Source organism: Oncorhynchus mykiss, chromosome 10, assembly GCF_057628025.1.
Source record: "Oncorhynchus mykiss isolate SJ-2025 chromosome 10, ASM5762802v1, whole genome shotgun sequence".
Taxonomy (NCBI): domain Eukaryota; kingdom Metazoa; phylum Chordata; class Actinopteri; order Salmoniformes; family Salmonidae; genus Oncorhynchus; species Oncorhynchus mykiss.
This window is the reverse complement of record NC_143031.1, coordinates 20,464,876-20,488,517: the sequence shown is the minus strand read 5'-3', so window position 1 is coordinate 20,488,517 and position 23,642 is coordinate 20,464,876. Positions and strand designations below refer to the sequence as shown.

At 42.1% G+C, this 23,642-nt stretch overlaps 1 protein-coding gene across 5 annotated transcripts in view; it reads right to left on the bottom strand.

Moving 5' to 3' along the window:
- Nucleotides 1–16,724: 16,724 nt before the first annotated feature.
- LOC110534862 (glutamate receptor 4) overlaps nucleotides 16,725–23,642 on the bottom strand; it is a 193,258-nt gene continuing 186,340 nt past the window's right edge. For 3 of the 5 annotated variants that reach the window (XR_005053597.2, XM_090186096.1, XM_036989861.2), the window contains 2 exons: nucleotides 23,007–23,144; nucleotides 17,232–19,286 (listed from right to left, as the gene is read on the bottom strand). Coding sequence is in view for 4 of the 5 variants with exons in the window: in XM_090186096.1 (XP_090042222.1) it covers nucleotides 19,122–19,286; nucleotides 23,007–23,144 (303 nt within the window). In the remaining variant the exon portion in view is untranslated. Of the gene's footprint in view, nucleotides 19,287–22,680; nucleotides 23,145–23,642 lie in introns of those variants that run through there. The other 2 variants (XM_036989860.2, XM_090186095.1) reach the window with 2 other exon arrangements.

Below are 23,642 nucleotides of genomic sequence, written 5' to 3'. Positions count from 1 at the left end.
GCCTGTTCACCCCGCTATCATCCAGAAGGCGAGGTCAATACAGGTGTGTCAAGCTGGGACCGAGAGACTGAAGAACAGCTTCTATCTCAAGGCCATCAGACTGTTAAACAGCCATCACTAACATTGAGTGGCTGCTGGCAACATACTGACTCAAATCTCTAGCCACTTTAATAGTTAAAAATTGGATGTAATAATTGTATCACTAGTCACTTTAAACAATGCCAGTTTATATAATGTTTACATACCCTACATTACTCATCTCATATGTACAGTATATACTGTACTCTATACTATCTACTGCATCTTGTGCCGTTCGGCCATCACTCTTCCATATATTTACATGTACATATTCTTATTCATTCCTTTACACTTGTGTGTATTAGGTAGTTGTTGTGAAATTGTTAGATTACTTGATAGATATTACTGCACGGTTGGAACTAGAAGCACAAGCATTATGCTACACTCGCATTAACATCTGCTAACCCTGTGTATGTGACCAATAAAATTTGATTTGAAATAATGACTGTTATTTGAGTGAGTTTCATTCAATGTTTTGTCAATTGATTGGGTTATTGAAAGAGATTGTCAAGTGTTGTGATGTTGAGTAATGGCTGTGTGTACTATTATTATTTTGTATTACCTTAATGTTGGCTCTGTGTACTATTATTTAAATTTGACAATTTAACCTTGATGTTGGCTGCTGTCACGGGCGTCCTCCTCTTCATCTGAAGAGGAGAGGCGAGAAGGATCGGAGGACCAAAATGCGGCGTGGAATGTGTTCATGATGAAATTTAATAAAGAAAACACTGAACCACACGATACAAAACAATAAACAAATAACGACCGTGAAGCTAAATGAGAACTGTGATGACACAAGCAATCAACATTGACAATCACCCACAAACAAACAGTGAAACCCAGGCTACCTAAGTATGATTCTCAATCAGAGACAACTAATGACACCTGCCTCTGATTGAGAACCATACTAGGCCGAAACATGCAAATCCACAAATCATAGAAAAACAAACATAGACTGCCCACCCCAACTCACGCCCTGACCATACTAAATAAATACAAAACAAAGGAAATAAAGGTCAGAACGTGACAGCTGCTAATGATTCAAACCATGTAAATCTTAACAAATAAAAAAGTGAACAATTCAGGCAATCTTGTAGATGAGGAGACACTAATAGAAATAGTTGCAAATGATCCCTGACATTGTTAGTGTTGTTTATCTAAGTACTGTTGCTCTGTCCTCTACATCAGTCAGATTGGAGTTTAGTATAATCATAGTTGATTTGTTCTCTCTATGGCTTGTCTGAGGGCCACGTATGACATTCCACCAAACAAATACGATCAATGAACAACATGAAGAAAGTAACTCTTATCCTTCCATTGGTCATTTCCATCTCTCCTCAAGGACCGGAGGAGTCAGAGGAGTAGTGCTGGCAGCAACATCCTGAGAGAAGATAGTTTTCCGACATCCTGACGTCCACACGCTGCAACCATACACTGTGAGGTCAAAGACAAAATGATCATCGGGAAAAGAGTGACAGGGATTTGTGACATGAACAGACCCAAAAAGGAAGTCAGAAAGGGAATTGTATCTGGAATAGAGTGCTGCTGCACCCCCGGACCTCATGCCTTCATGCTGGTGTTAAGAGTCGGACGGTTCACCGAAGAGGAGAGGTCTGTTTTGAAGAACATAAGAAGAAGTTGTGTTGAACCATACAGCCCTGCTCTTCACCCATGGTAATGGCATGACATAAGGGACTTTATCCAGGAGAACAATGACCTGAACGAATTGGTCGATGGTTGCAGAGACCAGGGTCACGTAATCGACAACAAATACTAGACCTCAACACATCAGATCTCGAAACCTGATGCGATCACGGCTGCTCTACTCCAGAGAATCTGAGAGAAAACAGGGCTGACACTGCATCAGAAAAGATGGAGGATATTCAGCGCATGTTGTTCTTTACAATGGAACAACAAGAGGTAACATCAGGGTTGAACAACACAACCGATGGTGAGCAGAATAATCAAGGTTTAGAAGAAGAGATCTGTGGGAAGGAGGAGGAGAGAAGTAACAATTTCCAGGTCCAAGAACTCATAGGAACCATAGAGAAGATGTCAAAAGATAATGGTGGCCATTTACCAAGAAAGGAAGTACAGTGGTTCTTCCTTTAGAAGTTGTGTCGTACTGCAGCATAGCTTGCGGGCTGCCACAGAATTCTATGGCATGTTATTTACTGCAAGTGTCAGCCATTGTTGCCATTAATAATAATTAGTGCTAGTTTGACCACCAGAGGGCATCTTTGAGAAGCTAATGACAAGAAGCCGTAGGCCTAAGAATCCTGTTTACTGTAGCTGTATTAGCGTAACTTACCTTTTGGCAAAGCATACAGTACCATCCATGTCTATAAATACAGTCAAGCATGTTAGTTATAAAACTAAATAACAAAGGGAGCATTGAATAATTAAACTGCAACATGTCGGCTAAAGTGATTTAATTCACGAATGCATTTGACTGTTTTTAATATTGACTAGAGGCTTTAAAACCTATTTTTTTTATTTTATTAAACAGAATACAATGGATTGATTAATATTGATACTATGCAACAATATTATGGTGTTTCTATTCCAAGAAAAACAAAAATGCATGTTTTAGTAGCCTATGTATAGGCCTCAGGGTTTCCTTTAAGAAAATTTGGCGCTGGACAACGTGACCTGTCGGGAGTAGGCCTAGGCTACTAAGTGACTGCGAGTGAAGAGCATAATAGTCCTAACATGTCCGCACCCTAATTGTAAGCTAGTCAATACCCAAACAGAGATTCAGTGAAAATAAAAATCTGATTGATTTATCAAGACCAGTCCCTATGCTTGTCTCAGAGCAGCGCAAAACTGTGCTGAAATAGTTGACCACATGTGGGTTAGCTATTGCTCCAAATCCTATTGTGACAATTGGACGACTTTGGGTGTTTCAGTAAGCAACAATTTGTTGCCTTCATTAGCCTACTCTATTCTAATATTTCTGTCATTCAGTGATATTTATTCCCATAGTAATTTGTTATGGATCCATCCAGATGTGGTTAGAAAGCAGTGCATTATGGTGGGCTATGAAAAAGAGATGGGAGAAGTGACATGCCTCGCAAACATCTGTTTAAAGTCCCTAAACTCAACAAGAGTCTATTGTTCTGCTGATGGCGCATCAAGGGTGGATGGCTTCTTTTTAACAGTGGGCTACAATACTATACAGTAGGCCTAATTATGCTAAAAAATAATGTTTAAATAAATCTACTGCTGGTTGTTACTGTCTACTGCACATTTGTACATTGTATTCCATTTCCAGCGAGACTTTTCAAGCCATCGACTCACTGATGGGTGAAGATGATGAGCGATCGGCAAAGACCATCTGGAATCTGCTGGCATCATATGGCATAACATCAACTTCGCTCTAATTACAGTCAGAAGACAGTTGAAGAAACTTAAGTGGACTTATGGAAAGGCTCAGTAAGACATTTTTTATACATACAGTACCAGTCAACATTTTGGACAAACCTACTCTTTCGAGGGTTTTTCTTTATTTGTACTATTTTCTAAATTGTAGTATAATAGTGAAGACATCAACATTATGAAATAACATATATGGAATCATTTAGTAACCAAAAAAGTGTTAAACAAATCAAAATACATTTTATATTTGAGATTCTTCAAAGTAGCCACCCTTTGTCTTGATGACAGCTTTGCACACTCTTGGCATTCTCTCAACCAGCTTCACCTGGACTGCTTTTCCAACAGTCTTGAAGGAGTTCCCACATATGCTGAGCACTGCCGCCTGGGTTTGCATTGCAAATGAGGGCATAAACTGGGTCAAAATGCCAGCAGAGTAAGTAGACCTACAACACATTTAACAGCACATTACTCAACACTAGTGAGACCCCTCGCCGATGGTATGCCTACAGTATAACTCCAAATATTTTTTTCATCTCTACATGTAGGTCTCCTGATTTAAACTTAAATTGAAAACATTAATCTGTAACTCTGCCAAGCCTACAATCAAAGATGAACTGGTGAAGGCCATCAAAACGTTTTGGCTTGAGAAACTGACGATACAACAATACAAAAAATACATTGATCATCTCAGCCAGGTTTTACCCGTGGTCGTGGAGCTGTGGGGAAGTGCAACTAAAATGTCGCTGAGATGTACAGTAGTTGAAATAAACATCTGCACGAAAGCATAAAGACGTTGATGAACAAATTCTGTACACTATATGTTTTATCTTCTATTTTGTGGTTGCATGAGGTTTGGAGTCAGAAATGTAAAACTTTAGAGTATTTAAGCATTGAATACATTGCAAGTTGTGGGGATTTTTCACACCTAGCCAAGCTATTAAATCAAATCAAATCAAAGTACATTTGTCACATGCACCGAATACAACAGGTGTTGTACAACAGGTGTAGTGAAATACAACAGGTGCATTTCACCTAACAGTGAAATGCTTACTTACAGGCCCTAACCAGTTATTTTAAAGTAAAAAATAGATATTAGGTGAAAAATAGATGAGTCAATAAATAAAAACAGTAAAAAGTGAGGCTATATACATGCACCTGTTAGTCGGGCTAATTGAGATAGTATGTACATGTAGGTATGCTTACAGTGACAATGCATGTATGATAAACAGAGAGTAGCAGTAGCGTAAAAGAGGGGTTGGCGGGTGGTGGGGTACAGGACACAATGCAGATAGTCCAGGTAGCCAATGTGTGGAGGCACCGGTAAGTCGGGCTAATTGAGGCAGTATGTACATGAATGTATAGTTAAAGTGACTATGCACATATGATAAACAGAGAGTATCAGCAGTGTAAAAGAGGGGTTGGGGGTGGGACAATATTAGACTATCCTTTTGTAAATTAAGGGAGGTATGAAGAGTCTATTGTCCTGCTAATAACCCATTATGGATGGATGGCTTCTTCTGTATTCCAATGTATTGAATGAATGTGTTAATTATAGTAATTTCTCATTCTCGGAGTGTAAACGTTGTTTGCAGAGTTCACAACCTGCTACAACTTGTAAAAAACAAAATGACTCCAGCTGTCCATCAATACTGTACATAAAAACAAAGCATCTACAATGGTACAAGTATATTATTGATTTCGATATAAAAAAGCCACATTTGCCTGGAGATCCATCCCAGCTGGTATTCTGTGTCCTCTCACTTCAGTTACACATCCTTGAAATAGTAGAACAGTTTTGACTTACATTTGGTCAAAAGGCACAAATATCCCTGCAAATGAAAATGGTCTGATCTCCACGAAAGCCAACCGAACTGAGAAATACGTTTTTATACTAACAAGTGGTTGCCATGCTGAATACTTCAATAATAATTGGTAGGACACATAAAAGGAAACATCAAAGAGTTTACCGGAATCGCTAAACGAAAATACTGGCAGATCAATAAATGTCCTTGTAGATCTAATTAAATGTAGAGGATTCGAGGATTCTAAATTAGTATCTAAGGGGTTTTTATAAAATGATAATGCAGGGTTAATAATAAATCAATATATGTGTAGGGGTTGATGCATTTTTCATTAGGGCAAATCTGGTCTGTCATATTGAGTTAGTAATATAAAACCTTAGAGTACTTGGATTTCATTTTCTATTTATTTTTTAGGAATAATAGCCTATTGTCTATAGTCATAAAAACAATTAGGTGAAATACATTTATATTATTTTGTTGGGTAACGGATCGGCTCTCTGAGCTCATTAAGAGGGGGCTTCTATCTTCAATATAATCATTCATTCAGAAGGCTAAACATATAGGTCTTGGGCCTGCTGTAAATTAAATTAGATTACCAGGTTCATTTTTCATTAGGTTGTAATAATCCATGCCTTCTGGGAATGTTAGAAAGTCCAAAAGTTATGGGTGGAGTTAGAAATTTGGCTGTCAGAAGTATTAAAATCAACCAATGTCAGCCTTTAAATGCTTTATTATCTAAATGTTTAAAGTGTGTGTGGGCGATGGATAGAAACAAAATGGTGCAGTTTGAGTGACGCGGGCACTGGAGATGGGGGTGTGATCAGGTGGGTCTGGGCAGGTGTGATGTAGTTGTCATTTGCATGTGTGTGTTTAGTATTGTCTAAAAATATAAAATACATCTGTACAAAAAAAATAATAAGGTAAAATGAAAAGCTTGCAACACACATCTGCTTATTCATTATGAATAGGATTTATCAGATTTATTTAGTTTACATTCTTCATTGTAACCACAATGTCACAAATAATTGAAAACACACAACCTGAGCAGATTAACTTTGTCAAAGTAAAAATATTTATTTATTAAAGACTATCAGAAAGAATGTTGGTACTTATATGTTTTGATCCAAAGTCACGAATGAGTGGCTTTATGCTGACAAATCCTCGCTGGACTCACCGTGCCTATTTTTTGAAAATCGTCAGTCCACGTCAAGTGGAATTGCACCATTGTAATTACCTAAGTTCTCTCTAAACTCCAGGACCACCGCCAGCCATTATTTTTGTTGCCTGATGCAGGGCTCTAGTGCCAGTGAAGAGAGACTCTCGGACTGAAAACATTCATACCTCCATTAATTCACAAAAAGATAGTCAATTTGTGCCACAGTTTAGACTACCGATAGATCAGTGTTCTAACTTCCCCTTGTGATAGTGTGGTGCAATGACAAAATTATGCAATTTACCACAATCTGCCACGATCTACCACTAACAGTCAAGCTCATAAGCTCAAGCAGTCTGCTCACTGTCCAAAAACAGAGACATAATTCAAATCAAATCAAAGTTTATTTGTCACGTGCACTGAATACAACAGGTGTGGACCTTACAGTGAAATGCTTACTTACAGGCTCTAACCAATAGTGCAAAAAAGGTATTAGGTGAACAATAGGTAGGTAAAGAAATAAAACAACAGTAAAAAGACAGTCTATATACAGTCGCGAGGCTATAGAAGTAGCGAGGCTACATACAGACACCGTTTAGTCAGGCTGATTGAGGTAATAAATACATGTAGATATGGTTAAAGTGACTATGCATATATGATGAACAGAGAGTAGCAGTTGTGTAAAAGAGGGGTTGGCGGGTGGTGGGTGGGACACAATGCAGATAGCCCGGTTAGCCAATGTGCGGGAGCACTGGTTGGTCGGACCAATTCAGGTAGTATGTACATGAATGTATAGTTAAAGTGACTATGCATGTATGATAAACAGAGAGTAGCAGCAGCGTAGTCCGGGTAGCCATTTGATTACCTGTTCAGGAGTCTTATGGCTTGGGGGTAAAAACTGTTGAGAAGCCTTTTTGTCCTAGACTTGGCACTCCGGTACCGCTTGCCATGCGGTAGTAGAGAGAACAGTCTATGACTGGGGTGGCTGGGGTCATTGACAACTTCTAGGGCCTTCCTCTGACACCGCCTGGTGTAGAGGTCCTGGATGGCAGGCAGCTTAGCCCCAGTGATGTACTGGGACGTACGCACTACCCTACCTTGCGGTCGGAGGCCGAGCAATTGCCGTACCAGGCAGTGATGCAACCAGTCATATGCTCTCGATGTTGCAGCTTTAGAACCTTTTGAGGATCTCAGGACCCATGCCAAAACTTTTTTCCTGAGGAGGAATAGGTTTTGACGTGCCCTCTTCACGACTGTCTTGGTGTGTTTGGACCATTCTAGTTTGTTGTTGATGTGGACACCAAGGAACTTGAAGCTCTCAACCTGCTCCACTACAGCCCCGTCGATGAGAAGGGGGCGTGCTCGGTCCTGCTTTTCCTGTAGTCCACAATAATCTCCTTAGTCTTGGTTACATTGAGGGATATGTTGTTATTCTGGCACCACCCGGCCAGGTTTCTGACCTCCTCCCTATAGGCTGTCTCGTCGTTGTCGGTGATCAGGCCTACCACTGTTGTGTCGTCTGCAAACTTAATGATGGTGTTGGAGTCATGCCTGGCCATGCAGTCGTGGGTGAACAAGGAGTACAGGAGGGGACTGAGCACACACCCCTGGGGAGCTCCAGTGTTGAGGATCAGCATGGCAGATGTGTTGCAACCTACCTTCACCACCTGGGGGCGGCCCGTCAGGAAGTCCAGGATCCAGTTGCAGAGGGAGGTGTTCAGTCCCAGGATCCTTAGCTTGGTGATGAGCTTTGAGGGTACTATGGTTTTGAACGCTGAGCTGTAGTCAATGAATAGCATTCTCACATACAGTGCCTTGCGAAAGTATTCGGCCCCCTTGAACTTTGCGACCTCTTGCCACATTTCAGGCTTCAAACATAAATATATAAAACTGTATTTTTTTGTGAAGAATCAACAACAAGTGGGACACAATCATGAAGTGGAACGACATTTATTGGATATTTCAAACTTTTTTAACAAATCAAAAACAGAAAAATTGGGCGTGCAAAATTATTCAGCCCCTTTACTTTCAGTGCAGCAAACTCTCTCCAGAAGTTCAGTGAGGATCTCTGAATGATCCAATGTTGACCTAAATGACTAATGATGATAAATACAATCCACCTTTGTGTAATCAAGTCTCCGTATAAATGCACCTGCACTGTGATAGTCTCAGAGGTCCGTTAAAAGCGCAGAGAGCATCATGAAGAACAAGGAACACACCAGGCAGGTCCGAGATACTGTTGTGAAGAAGTTTAAAGCCGGATTTGGATACAAAAAGATTTCCCATGCTTTAAACATCCCAAGGAGCACTGTGCAAGCGATAATATTGAAATGGAAGGAGTATCAGACCACTGCAAATCTACCAAGACCTGGCCGTCCCTCTAAACTTTCAGCTCATACAAGGAGAAGACTGATCAGAGATGCAGCCAAGAGGCCCATAATCACTCTGGATGAACTGCAGAGATCTACAGCTGAGGTGGGAGACTCTGTCCATAGGACAACAATCAGTCGTATATTGCACAAATCTGGTCTTTATGGAAGAGTGGCAAGAAGAAAGCCATTTCTTAAAAGATATCCATAAAAAGTGTTGTTTAAAGTTTGCCACAAGCCACCTGGGAGACACACCAAACATGTGGAAGAAGGTGCTCTGGTCAGATGAAACCAAAATTGAACTTTTTGGCAACAATGCAAAACGTTATGTTTGGCGTAAAAGCAACACAGCTCATCACCCTGAACACACCATCACCACTGTCAAACATGGTGGTGGCAGCATCATGGTTTGGGCCTGCTTTTCTTCAGCAGGGACAGGGAAGATGGTTAAAATTGATGGGAAGATGGATGGAGCCAAATACAGGACCATTCTGGAAGAAAACCTGATGGAGTCTGCAAAAGACCTGAGACTGGGACGGAGATTTGTCTTCCAACAAGACAATGATCCAAAAGATAAAGCAAAATCTACAATGGAATGGTTCAAAAATAAACATATCCAGGTGTTAGAATGGCCAAGTCAAAGTCCAGACCTGAATCCAATCGAGAATCTGTGGAAAGAACTGAAAACTGCTGTTCACAAATGCTCTCCATCCAACCTCACTGAGCTCGAGCTGTTTTGCAAGGAGGAATGGGAAAAAATGTCAGTCTCTCGATGTGCAAAACTGATAGAGACATACCCCAAGCGACTTACAGCTGTAATCGCAGCAAAAAGGTGGCGCTACAAAGTATTAACTTAAGGGGGCTGAATAATTTTGCACGCCCAATTTTTCAGTTTTTGAATTGTTAAAAAGTTTGAAATATCCAATAAATGTCGTTCCACTTCATGATTGTGTTCCACTTGTTGTTGATTCTTCACAAAAAAAATACAGTTTTATATCTTTATGTTTGAAGCCTGAAATGTGGCAAAAGGTCGCAAAGTTCAAGGGGGCCGAATACTTTCGCAAGGCACTGTAAGTGTTCCTTTTGTCCAGTTGGAAAGGGCAGTGAGGAGTGCAATAGAGATTGCATCATAAGTGGATCTGTTTGGGCGGTACGCACATTTGAGTGAGTGTAGGGTTTCTGGGATAATGGTGTTGATGTGAGCCATTACCAACCTTTCAAAGCACTTCATGGCTACAAATGTGAGTGCTACGGGTCTGTAGTCATTTTATTCAGGTTGCCTTTGTGTTCTTGGGCACAGGGACTATGGTGCTTAAAACATGTTGGTGTTACAGATACAATCAGGGACATTCTGAAAATGTCAGTGAAGACACCTGCCAGTTGGTCAGCACATGCCCGGAGCACACGTCCTGGTAATCCGTCTGGCCCTGCAGCCTTGTGTATGTTGACCTGTTTTAAGGTCTTACTCACGTTGGCTACGGAGAGCGTGATCACACAGTCGTCTGGAACAGCTGATGCTCTCATGCATGCCTCAGTGTTGTTTGCCTCGAAGCAAGCATAGAAGTGATTTAGTTCGTCTGGTAAGCTCATGTCACTGGGCAGCTCGCGGCTGTGCTTCCCTTTGTAGTCTGTAATAGTTTGCAAGCCCTGCCACATAAGACGAGTGTCGGAGCCGGTGTAGTATGATTCAATCTTAGCACTGTATTGACACATTGCTTGTTTGATGGTTTGTCACAGGGCATAGCAGGATTTCTTGTTAGCTTCTGGGTTAGAGTTGCCTGTAATCCATTGCTTCTGGTTGGGATATGTACGTACAGTCACTGTGGGGACGACGTCCTCGATGCACTTATTGATAAAGCCAGTGACTGATGTGGTGTACTCCTCAATGCCCTCGGAAGAATCCCGGAACATGTTCCAGGATGTGACAGCAAAACAGTCCTGTAGTTTAGCATCTGCTTCATCTGACCACTTTTTTATAGACCGAGTCACTGGTGCTTCCTGCTTTAATTTTTGCTTGTAAGCAGGAATCAGGAGGATAGAGTTGTGGTCGGATTTACCAAATGGAGGGCGAGGGAGAGCTTTGTATGTATCTCTGTGTGTGGAGTACAGGTGATCCAGAATTGTTTTCCCTCTGGTTGCACATGTGACATGTTGATGGGAATTTGGTAGAACTGATTCAAGTTTCCTTGCATTAAAGTATCCGGCCACTAGGAGCGCTGCCTCTGGGTGAGTGGTTTCCTGTTTGCTTATTTCCTTACACAGCTGACTGAGTGCGGTCTTAGTGCCAGCATCTGTCTGTGGTGGTAATGAACATCCACGAAAAGTATAGCTGAAAACTCTCTGGGCAAGTATTGTGGCCTGCAATTTATCACAATATACTCTACTTCAGGCGAGCAAAATCTAGAGACTTCCTTAGATTTCGTGCACCAGCTATTGTTTACAAATATGCACAGACCGCCCCCCCCCCCCCCCCCCTCGTCTTACCGGAGTGTGCTGTTCTATCTTGCCAGTGCAGCGTGTCTCCCGCGAGATGAATATCCATGTTGTCATTCAGCCACGATTCCGTGAAACATAGGATATTACAGTTTTTGATGTCCCGTTGGTAGGATATTCGTGATCGTACCTCGTCTAGTTTATTGTCCAATGATTGCACGTTGGCGAGTAGTATTAACAGTAACGGCAGCTTTCCCACTCACCTTTTCCGGATTCTGACCAGGCATCCGGCTCTTTGTCCTCTGTACCTGCGTCGCTTCCTCTTGCAAATAACGGGGATGTCGGCCCTGCCGGGTGTTTGGAGGATGTCTTGTGCATCTTGTTTGTTGAAGAAAAAATCTTTGTCTAATCCGAGGTGAGTGATCGCTGTCCTGATATCCAGAAGATCTCTTTTGCGGTAAGGTACTGTTGCAGAAATATTATGTACAAAATCAGTTATGAATAACGCGAAAAAAACACAAAATAGCACAATTGGTTGGGTAAAACTGCTGCCATTTCTTTGGGTGAAAAAAAACTATTTTTTTGCTCATTAAAATAACATCAAAATGAGCAGAAATACAGTGTAGACATTGCTAATGTTGTAAATGACTATTGTATCTGGAAACGGCTGATATAGTTTGAGAAACAGATGCCTCAGAAGTCCTCAACTGGCAGCTTCATTAAATAGTACCCGCAAAACACCAATCTCAACGTCAACAGTGAAGAGGCGACTCCGGGATGCTGGCCTTCTAGGCAGAGTTCCTCTGTGTCTGTGTTCTTTTGCCTATCTTAATATTTAATTTTTATTGGCCAGTCTGGGATATGGCTTTGTCTTTGCAACTCTGCTTAGAAGTCCAGCATCCCGGAGTCGCCTTTTCACTTTTGACGTTGACTGTTTCTTTGCGGGTACTATTTAATGAATCTGCCAGTTGAGGACTTGTGAGGCGTCTGTTTCTCAAACTAGACACTCTAATGTACTTGTCCTCTTGCTCAGTTGTGCACCGGGGCCTCCCACTCCTCTTTCTATTCTGGTTAGTAGTACACAGAGTTGTAAGAGATCTTCAGTTTCTTCTCAATTTCTCACTTGGAATAGCCTTCATTTCTCAGAACAAGACTAGACCGAAAAATTTCAGAAGAAAATCTTCCATTTTGAGCCTGTAATCTAACTCACAAATGCTGTTGCTCCAGATACTCAAGCAGTCTGAAGGCCAGTTCAATTGCTTCTTTATTCAGGACACAGTTTTCAGCTGTGCTAACATAATTGCAGGGTTTTCCAATGAGCCTTTTAAAATGATGAACTTGGATTAGCTAACACAACGTGTCATTGGAACACAGGAGTGATGGTTGCTGATAATGGGCCTCTGTACGCCTATGTAGATATTCCATACAAAATCAGCCTTTTCCAGCTACAATTGTCACTTTCAACATTAACAATGTCTACACTTTATTTCTGATCAATTTGATGTTATTTTAATGGACAAAAAATGTGCTTTTCTTTCAAAAACAAGGACATTTCTAAGTGACCCCAAACTTTTGAACGTTAGTGTATATATATATTTACAAAAGATATATGCGGGATTGGAAATGGTGAAGATGATAACACTGATAGAAGCCACAATCTATCTGCAATATTAAAGCTGATCTACCCTCCCCCCCAAAAAGTATGGACTACAGATTGCTGTCCATGGTGACAAAATTGAGACATGTTTATGCATCTAGGTGATAAGCTTTCTGTGGTGCCAGGGCATGTAGCATATATCTTTGCTTTAGATAATGGATAATTGTTTTTTGGTAGGCCTATTTGGTACAAATTTCTCATGTTAATCCTAACATTTCACAAAGCTATACACAGTGTCGCAATGCTGATATTTAGGCTGCTGGCTGGCGGCAATCATCTAATTACTTGTTCTGTTCAGTAATTCAAGTTGTAAATTCAAACAATGCCAATTGTAAAATGTATTTTCAATGTGTATATTAATTATTCCCGTAATTTCTGTATTACAAAACCATCACCATGTACATCCCCATGTACATCCCCCTGGGCACAGAGGTCGAGTCAACGTCCATTTCACATTGGTTCAACGTTATTTCATTGAAAAGCATGGAAACAACGTCTATTCAACCAGTGTGTGCCCAGTGGATCTCCATGTTCATCTTTCCCAGTGTGTGTAAATAAAGTTCCCTGTGTGTGTTAACTGTTGTGCTGCCTTACTCCCCACTAACAAGGGCAGTGTCAATGGTTCACAGGTAAGCAAATAAGTAGAGCCGGGTTGCTCTCTTTCACTTTGTATTTAATGACTTTACTATGGGGTCCACAAAGAGGATGAACTAATGCTGAATTTCAACAAATATCTACCTAGCTGCAACATGATATAAGACACCTGGTTGGGGTCACAGCCTTTTATACACCAAGGACTCATCCCTGCCAAATCAATGTCTGCCTACACCATCCCTCCTATATCCCTCCCTTTTCCCTACTCGTGTTGACTCTCAGTGAGAATGTGACCAAGGTTGGGCAGCTCGATTTGGGCAGCTTGATCTTATATTTTATTCCCCTGAAGGTCAGAACCTTGCTGTCTCCCCTTGACATACACTATATATAAAAGTATGTGGACAACCCTTCAAATGAGTGGATTTGGCTATTTCAGCCACACCCGTTGCTGACAGGTGTATAAAATCAAGCACACAGCTGTGCAATCTCCATAGACGAACATTGGCAGTAGAATGGCCTTACTGAAGAGCTCAGTGACTTTCAACGTGGCACCGTCATAGGATGCCACCTTTTCAACTAGTCAGTTTGTCAAATTTGTGCCATGCTAGAGCTGCCCAGGTCAACTGTAAGAGCTGTTATTGTGAAATTGAAATGTCTAGGAGCAACAACGGCTCAGCTTTGAAGTGGTAGGTCACACAAGCTCACAGAACGGGACCGCCGAGTGCTGAAGTGCGTAGCATGTAAAAATTGCCTGTCCACTCACTACCGAGGTTCAAACTGTCTCTGGAAGCAACGTCAGCACAATAAGTGTTCTTCGGGAGCTTCATGAAATGGGTTTCCATGGCCAAGCAGCCACACACAAGCCTAAGATCACCATGAGCGATGCCAAGCATTGGCTGGATTGGTGTAAAGGTAGCCGCCATTGGACTCAAACTGTGGAAACACGTACGCTGGAGTGATAAATCATGCTTCATCAACTGGCAGTCCCACGGATAAATCTGGGTTTGTTGGATACCAAGAGATCGCTACCTGCCCGAAAGCATAGTGTTGACTGTAAAGTTTGGTGGAGGAGGAATAATGGTCTGGTACTGTTTTTCATGGTTCGGGCTAGGTCCCTTAGTTCCAGTGAAGGGAATTCTTAACGCTACAGCATGCAATGACATCCTAGATGATTCTGTGCTTCCAACTTCCTGGCAACAGTTTGGGGAAGGTTTGGGTTTTCCTGTTTCAGCATGACAATGCCCCCATGCACAAAGAAAGCGCCATACAGAAATGGTTTGTTGAGATCAGTGTGGAAGAACTTGACTGCCCTGCACAGAACACTGACCTCAACCCCATCAAACACCTTTGGGATGAATTGGAGTGCTGACTGCGAGCTAGGCCTAATCGCCCAACATCAGTGCCCGACCGAATCATATCCCTGCAGCAATGTTCCAATATCTAATGGAAAGTCTTCCCAGAAGAGTAGAGGCAAAGTGGGTCCAACTCCATATAAATTCCCATGATTCTGGAACGAGATGTTCGACGAGCAGGTGTCCACATACTTTTGGTCATGTAGTGTATGCTGTCACTTCTGTCTTACAGCAAACGTCCTGTCCCCTTGGCTCCACACGTTGAGTACCTCGGCTGCTTACAGCCACCGCAGCCTGCTCTGCATCCCTGTTTACATCGCTAGTAGCTATAGTAGAGCTGTACACAGTGTTTTAGTGTGAGCACGACCAAGGTTTGACCGTAATATGGAGTGGAAGGTCAAGGCTGAACATGAGCAGGGTTGGTCTAATTTATACCGTATGCAACACAATAACTCAATTAGCTATGCAAAATGGCCATTCTGCATACTTGCATTTTGTGCAGCCCCAAAGTCTATGGGCTCTTTCCTCTGCCCAGGCCAGATATATTTAATTTATTTATTTTATTTGTATTTATTTATTTAACTAGGCAAGTCAGTAAAGAACAAATTCTTATTTACAATGACGGCCTAGCCAGGCCAAACCCTCCCCTAACCCGGACAATGCTGGGCCACACATTTTACAATGCCTGGATAGACATTTTTTATGTATCAGCTAATCATCATATTCTATAGGAATCTGTCAGTCAATAACACAGTCAATGACGTGTTACGCAACCACTAGTTGATGCATGCTACGTCTGAGCAGGGGAACTCAACCTATAATTTGTCGCAACTATGAAGGGTAGCCATTTTGCGTAGGTGTAAATGAGGCTTTGTTCCGTCACTGCAGCATTCACCTGATGGTTTCAGCACCTTGTCTTGGACCATCTGTCATGTTGGTGGTCGGTTCATAGTGTCCGAGGCTGAGGCACTGCTACTTTAGGAGGATATCAAATGTAAGGCCCCGTACACACTCAGGTTGCACAATGCATTTGACACAATAGGTTTGATACAACTGATATTTTTGTGACACAAAACTGATACAACAGATAATTTAGTGATGCGTTGTATAACTGATGAGCCAAATGCGTTTTATATCAGTTGAACAACTTGAGTGTGCATGGGGCCTAAGGCCTAGATTCAATCAGATGAAGCGTTAACTGGAGATAGTCAACACTTATGTTTTGGCATTGTCAGAGGTGTGACTGCGTTCGAGCTGTCAAATCGCTGAGCAGCTGCTCTTGATCATTGTCAAGAAGCCACACCCATCCCCCACTCGCGTTGGAAGTTCAGAATGACAAAGTGAAGGATATATAGAAATAATGACGCTCAAATTGAAAATGATTCAATAAAATAATGAGGATTTCTATCATCCTAATAGAGGTCTAGATTACATCTCACATTTCAGTGTTTGAACTTGTAATCAAGGCTGCATGGAATGTATCTTAATGCGACCAATGGTAATGTCCGCTTTAGGTTTAATGCCGGGAGCTGCTTGTGGATTTGACAGCTTTAGTATCTTATAATGCTCACGTAAGCATGACATGAGCGTGATCATTAAACGTTGGTTAGAAATTACATAAAGCCTTTACATTAGACTGGGTGCATCTTATTACCAGTTGAACACAAATATTAGTTACAGTAAATGGAACATATTGCATTATTATTGTAAAAACGTCATTCATGATTCAGGAATACACCTTTTAAATATAATACTCTCCCCAACAGTTGACAATGTGCAATTGATTGAATTCCAGCCTGTGAGTGGGTTATATCTAAAAAAAATATCTCACAAACACACTCAAGTAAGTTCATGAATTAACACAGATCCCTCTCACACCTGTCCACAATAAAACACAGTGACAAATCCTTTGGATTAACTTTTTACTAAAAAAATGATCAAAATAAAGATGTACAATTGAAACCAAAATAGGATACCATTTGCATTTTACAGACATATGGCAGAACCAAAAAGCATGGCCTGAAATATTTTAGCTGGTTTATTCTCTCAAAGCAACAAGGTCCATCCGGTGTGTGTGTGTGTGTGTGTGTGTGTGTGCGTGTGTGTACCAGAAGAGGCTGGTGAGAGAAGCTATAGGAGGACGGGCTGGAATGGAATCAATGGAACAGAGTCAATCATGTGGTTTCCATGTGTTTGATGTGTTTGATACTGTTTCATTGATTCCATTCAGCCATTACAATGAGCCCGTCCTCCTATACCTCCTCTCACCAGCCTCCTCTGTACGTGTCGTGTACACAGTGGCGGATTTAGGTATAGGCGACATGGTTAGCCGCCCAGGGTGGCATCTTTGCCATTTGTTTCTTTGTTACTTCTTTTTGATATTTATGAGTCTTATTTTGTATATATTTTTAAATGTTTTGATAATTTATTTGTGTTACAAATGTCTGAATAAAAATGACAGAGGGGGGCTGAAGTGGAGGTTCACCCAGGCAGCCATACAAGCTACAACCACTACAATGTGTACATGTATGTGGACGTGTATGTGAATGTGTATAAGGGAAAAAGACAGAGGCAGCAATTGAAAACATTGATAACATTGCACATATTTGTCCGACAACAACAATAGCAGAAACAGGTTTTGGGGGAAAAAAGTTGAAAATGAAAGAGACAAAAGGATGACACAGTAAAAGTCATTGTCCTATTGCTGCCCACGGGCCTAGAGGTTGCCCTTCCATTGGCCATGTGTTGAAACCTCCACTGCACACTAATAACTTCAATGACAGGAAGTAGACCATAGATTCTTCTACTGAGGATCCACAGTGTTAGGGACCAAGAGGGCCAAAGCTTTGACCATGGCTCAATAATACAAATGTTCTTCTTTGTCTTCTTTTTTACTCAATAAATACTGTTTATATAAGCTTTGACTAGTGAAATAATACAGCAAAATTGCATTTCTCATTTCACATAAAAAAAATGCATTATTCTCTCCATACACAATTATCTAAAATATCTATCCACATAAGACGTTCAACGTTCAACAGCCGTGAACATTGAAAAAACATTGAAAAATCAGGAGACGGACAGTCATTTTAAATGTAATTGATCGTTACAAAAAATAGAACAAACGACACAAAAAATATTGTTTGTTTTCTAGTGGAAACGCAAGTAAAGCATTTCAACATAAAATTCGGTCTATCAGCCACTTCTGGTCTATGACTGCACAGTGTGGGGTGTGGCTAGAGGATGGGGGCGAGGCTCGAGGATGAGGATGGGACTAATTAACATTCATCGCTGAATATATTAATATGTAGAGAACAGGTATCTAGATGGGCAGAGTTGATACTATGCCCATGGAACATGACGCTCTGAACTGAACGTTGAAGGAATAAAACGCTGTCTCAATGTCTCTCCTTTTTCAACAACGTCGTCTTATCCATTATTGCGATGAATTATTTATTTAAAGATGGTTACAAAAAGAGAACTGCCCTCTGTCCACTACTGAATCAGCTATTTACATCTGTTGAAAAAGCAAGCATGTTATACAGTCTCCTCTATGTACAGAACTTCTTTTTTCTTTAGCTTCGTCTTCACAGAATATACATATTTACTAAATCTTCACAGTTTATTTATCTTATATGTATTATCAATAGAGTTATTGTAGTTTATTAATAATTATAGTTTTTATCTCCATGATGACAACGGGAGACACTCCCCCACATGATGTCAGATATTGATATTCAGTGAGATTGTTGTCTGACAGTTGTTTTTTGAACACTGCTCTCATCTGGTAACAATTGTCCACATTTGGAAAACAATCTTGATTGTAATTCAGTTTGCCAATTCAGTCAGCAACCCAATGATCCACAGTTACACGTTTCAAGTTTTCTGGTCTTCCTTTATTTTTCATTTTTACTTCACTCTCAATTCCTCCTGCTCTTCCTTCGCCAGTGATCCCAATGATAAGTTGGCACAGGGTCTTCAGTGGAACATCTCAGATGCAATCTCCACCTCTGCACCCGAAAATGGCAACCTGATTACAAATAGCCCTCACTTGGCCACAAAGTAAAAATACAGATTGTACTTTTCCACCGAACTCCATCCAAAATGGCCACAGATTCACTACATACTCAAATGGCAAAGTCCCAATTTCTGCTATATTAAAAAAACTTCCACAATGTTAGTTAGTCCCTGTCTGCCCACACACTGGTGGTGGTGTCCGGTTTGGGTGGTGTTTGTCCTGTGTCTTTGTGGTATATGGTGGTTGTGGGTTGGTCATTTTTAAGGCACTTGGAAGGTTTTTGGTTTTCACGGGAGCTCAGAGGAGACCAAGGCCAGGCCGGAGCTCTGGCGGAGTGAGGGGCCCGAGTGGACCGCTTTGGGACAGTCGGGCGTCAGGACGCGCCCATTCTCCCCCACACTGCCTGTGATCGACAGGCGTGCCTTGTTCCTCATGGCCTCCGTGAAGGTCAGCTGGGTAGGGAAAGGGGGGGGGGCAGGAAGAGAAAGGGGGATAGAGACAGAGAGAGGGGAAATGGGGGTAGTGAGAAAGAGGAGAGACAAATATAAGAAAAAGAGAGGGTGGGAACAGACAGAGGGAGAGGGGAGAGAGAGAAAGCAAGGGGGACAGGGAGAGAGAGAGAGGGAATAGTGAGAGAAAGAAAAGGGAAGAGAGGGTGGGAACAGACAGAGGGAGAGGGGAAGAAAGAGGGGAGAGAGAGAAAGCAAGGGGGACAGAGAGAGAGAGATAGAGGGAGAGAGAGAGAAAGCAAGGGGGACAGGGAGAGAGAGAGAGAGGGAATAGTGAGAGAAAGCAAGGGGGACAGGGAGAGAGAGGGAATAGTGAGAGAAAGCAAGGGGACAGGGAGAGAGAGAGAGGGAATAGTGAGAGAAAGCAAGGGGAAGAGAGGGTGGGAACAGACAGAGGGAGAGCGGAAGAAAGAGGGGAGAGAGAGAAAGCAAGGGGGCCAGGGAGAGAGAGAGAGGGGAGAGAGAGAGAGAACGCAAGGGGGACAGGGAGAGAGAGAGAGGGAATAGTGAGAGAAAGCAAGGGGACAGGGAGAGAGAGAGAGGGAATAGTGAGAGAAAGCAAGGGGACAGGGAGAGAGAGAGAGGGAATAGTGAGAGAAAGCAAGGGGACAGGGAGAGAGAGAGAGAGAGAGGGAATAGTGAGAGAAAGAAAAGGGAAGAGAGGGTGGGAACAGACAGAGGGGAGAGAGTGAAAGCAAGGGGGACAGGGAGAGAGAGAGAGGGAATAGTGAGAGAAAGCAAGGGGGACAGGGAGAGAGAGAGAGGGAATAGTGAGAGAAAGCAAGGGGGACAGGGAGAGAGAGAGAGGGAATAGTGAGAGAAAGAAAGGGGAAGAGAGGGACAGAGAAAAACATGTCAGCTCATCTGGACATACAAAATTACACTAACAATTCTAAGATCAGGAAGCATCATGAAGATGGATAATGTCAGGGATGAATATAGTACAGTAACTACATCTAACGTCACACCACAGAATCACAGGACATCCATCATGGCCATTCAATAAAATCTTATAACACCACTTTATGTGCACATTTGATACAAGACTACCATTGACTACTATGGTTATTAGACATTGGATGATTTATGTGTGGGCGAGGGACGACAGGGCAGCTGACCAAGCAACAGTAAAGAGAATGGAGAGAGGGCTGAGAGAGGGGGCCTACAGCACCAACAGGAGACACATAACCACGTCAGACACATACTGTAGATCTGCAAGTCAAAAATCGTTGGACCCGAGGGAAATATCTTAGAGATCGGCGCTCAAGTCAATATAGAGGGGCAGTTAGTTTCCACTTACTCTAGGCTTTAACACGCCAATAATGTATGGTGTTATATTGCTTTATCTAACTTAACGTGTACTTGGGGCTGGTTTCTCATTAAAACCTGTGGTTCTCCCTTCTTATATTGTCATTTTTAGAAAAGTGGTGTTAGTTTAGCTGAACCTAGGGAATGGCAAAGTGTGTGTGTGTGTGTGTGTGTGTGTGTGTGTTGGGGGGGGGGGGGGGTATTAGACATTTGGGCAGTTAGACATTTTTAGGCCATAGTTAGGTAGCCTACAATATATATATATATAACCTGTACGGAGATCTTTATAAATGGTAGGATTCATTGTAAATTAAAACCAACATCAACAAGGTGGGCTTGAAACTATTGAAACATTGTATCAATGAACAAGTTGGCTCTGAGAATACTGAAACATTTTGTATCAACAAGGCAGCTCTGAGAATATTATTTGGAATAACGAAGGGGTGGCTCGCACATCTTTCCCCGGGCCAGCTTGTCTCTGATATTATTGTGTTGGCCACACAGTAGTTGCACTGTCTGGGTGATTATTGTATTTCAAAAACAGCCCTACATCCACACTATGGCTAAATAACTGAACAATATTTAATGACGTTTTGCCTGCAAGATTGATCTGTAAGAATTGAATTGAGGAAGATGGACAAGCAAGACTGATAAAGTGAGAGGTGGAAATGCATTATACCAGAGACAGGTAGGCTACAGATAGGGATGCAGGCAGAGGATGATGATGAAGTAGGCCTGCAGCAAGAAGTAAAAATAGTTCTATCAATTATAATTGCATGACAGAACATTTGTTATAGCCTACAATTGTTATTTTATTGTTATTGTTCCAAAAACAGGACATGTATTTTGGGGAAATGCTCTAAAAAGAAAGTTGTTCAGTTCTGTTTATGTTCATGCCAATACATGAAACCAAAATTGCACTAGCCTACTTGGTAAATTAACGTAAATATAAATTAGGCCGACAGTTTTCACAGCCTATATTTTAATAACAATAAAATCGCTTTTGAATGGTCACCAAAAAGGAAGGCTTCCCCACCTCCAAATTCACAATTCAATTAACCCCTGGCTATCAGATTACAATAAGGTTTACAAGGCTGAGTTCAAATACCGTCATCAAATTCAAAGCAATCGGCAATCGGCCTAAAAAGCTGACTGGCAAGCTGCCACTGTCTCTGTCCTCTGCTTTCTAAAAGTGAGAGAAAAGGGCGCAGGTTGGCAGCTGCTCTCCGAGCGATGCTCCGCATGGTCCTAAAACCAGTCTGACGTTACGTTAAACAGCAGTTGCATTTTAAATCAGGATACGAAAGATTTTTTGTCTACTTTTTTTGCTTACTTAAAATGTTTGTGCGACTGCCATACCCAACTGATGCCCTTGGTTTAGACAGAGCACCATGGCTATGTGTGATGTTAGCAGGTGCCTGTGTGTGTCATATTCAGGGTTGTGAAATTCCAGAAACTTTCCCAAACAATCAAGGTTGGAGGATTCCTGGAATAAGAAGGAAATAAGCAGAGAGGGGATTTCGAGAAAACCTGAGAATTCCTGGGAAATCTGGGAAACTTTCCCCAAATTCCCAGAAATCCAGGTTGGTGGATTCCCGGAGTGAATAAGTAAGGATGGAATACACCAACAGGAAATCCTCCAACTGGTATTTCTGGAAAACATGAGAATAATATCCCAAATTCCTAGATTTCCAGAAATCCCGGTTGGAAAATTCCCAGAATCAATGGGGAATAAGCAGGGAGGGATTCCTGCAACCGGGATTTCTCTAAAACGTGGGAATTTTGGAAAAGCTTCCAGAAGTGTGCAACCCTAGTCACAGTCAACAGCAGGAGACATTGTCTGCAGCCAAACAAACCAAACAGACAATAGAAACGGCGGCCATCTTAAAGCCCCCGCCAGGAAGCCAAGAGACAGACGAGTAAGTCACATGACCACAAACGAGCGAATCACAAGGCAGAGGAAGTAAAGGAAGCATTGCCAGCAGTTGTACAGTCAATCAGCAGCATGGCAAGCTAGCTAGCGGACAATAAGGGAGGGTCAACTTACAGTACCACAGGAGGGGGGCCTAGAGGGGTGGGTGGGGGATGGAGGAGGACTTTTCTATACTGGCCTTATATCATAACATCCCCATCACTCCCATCATCGCTCCCATACCCGTCGAAAACCTCACTATACGTGGCTAAGTTGTGGGTGCTTGGGGAAGGGCTGGGGCCGGGGGTGTGGCCAGGACTATAGCCAGGACTGTGACTGGGGTGAGGGCTTGTTCTGGGGCTGGAGCAGCTGGGGCGGGGGCTGCTAGGGGTAAGGTGGTGGGGGAGGTGGTGGTGGTGGTGTTCAGACATCGGTGCCTCCACCTTCATTCGCTTGGCCTCGTTCCGGGACTTGTAGCAGAATTCGATGAGGGCCACCAGCATGGCCAGACCCAGGCCCCCCACAAGGATATAGAAGACCCCCGCCACGTTGCTCAACGACAGGGCCTGGGACGACTTGTCCTGAGGGGTTGGAGGAGAGACACAGGGCAGACAGGAAATCAGAGGCGTGACAGTGGTGGGGTGCCGAGAACACACAAATGAAAACACAGACTCACATACATACTCATACATAAAATACCAGGCAATTATATTACACATTACAACACAAGTACACAAATACAAAGTTAACAAATATAACACACACACACACAGACATACTTTCCAGTCCACCTTCTCTAGCTATGAGCTCTGTGGCTAGGGCTGTAGCTGTTATCATCATGAAATTACCATTCAAATCAATCTAAAGCTTGACTATGATGTTTTAGAGCAATTAAAAAGGAAAACAATTATTCTAGTTTGCTAGCTGTCAACAATTGTCAACAGGCTGTTTTTTCCTCGGTCTAAACTCTCAAGTAGCTCCCTAGCCCTCGGTTATCTCAGCTTATTGTCATTTTGTAATTAGATGCTGTGGTTTAAAACACACGAGAGCAGCTCTCTCATATTTCTTATCTCCTCTTT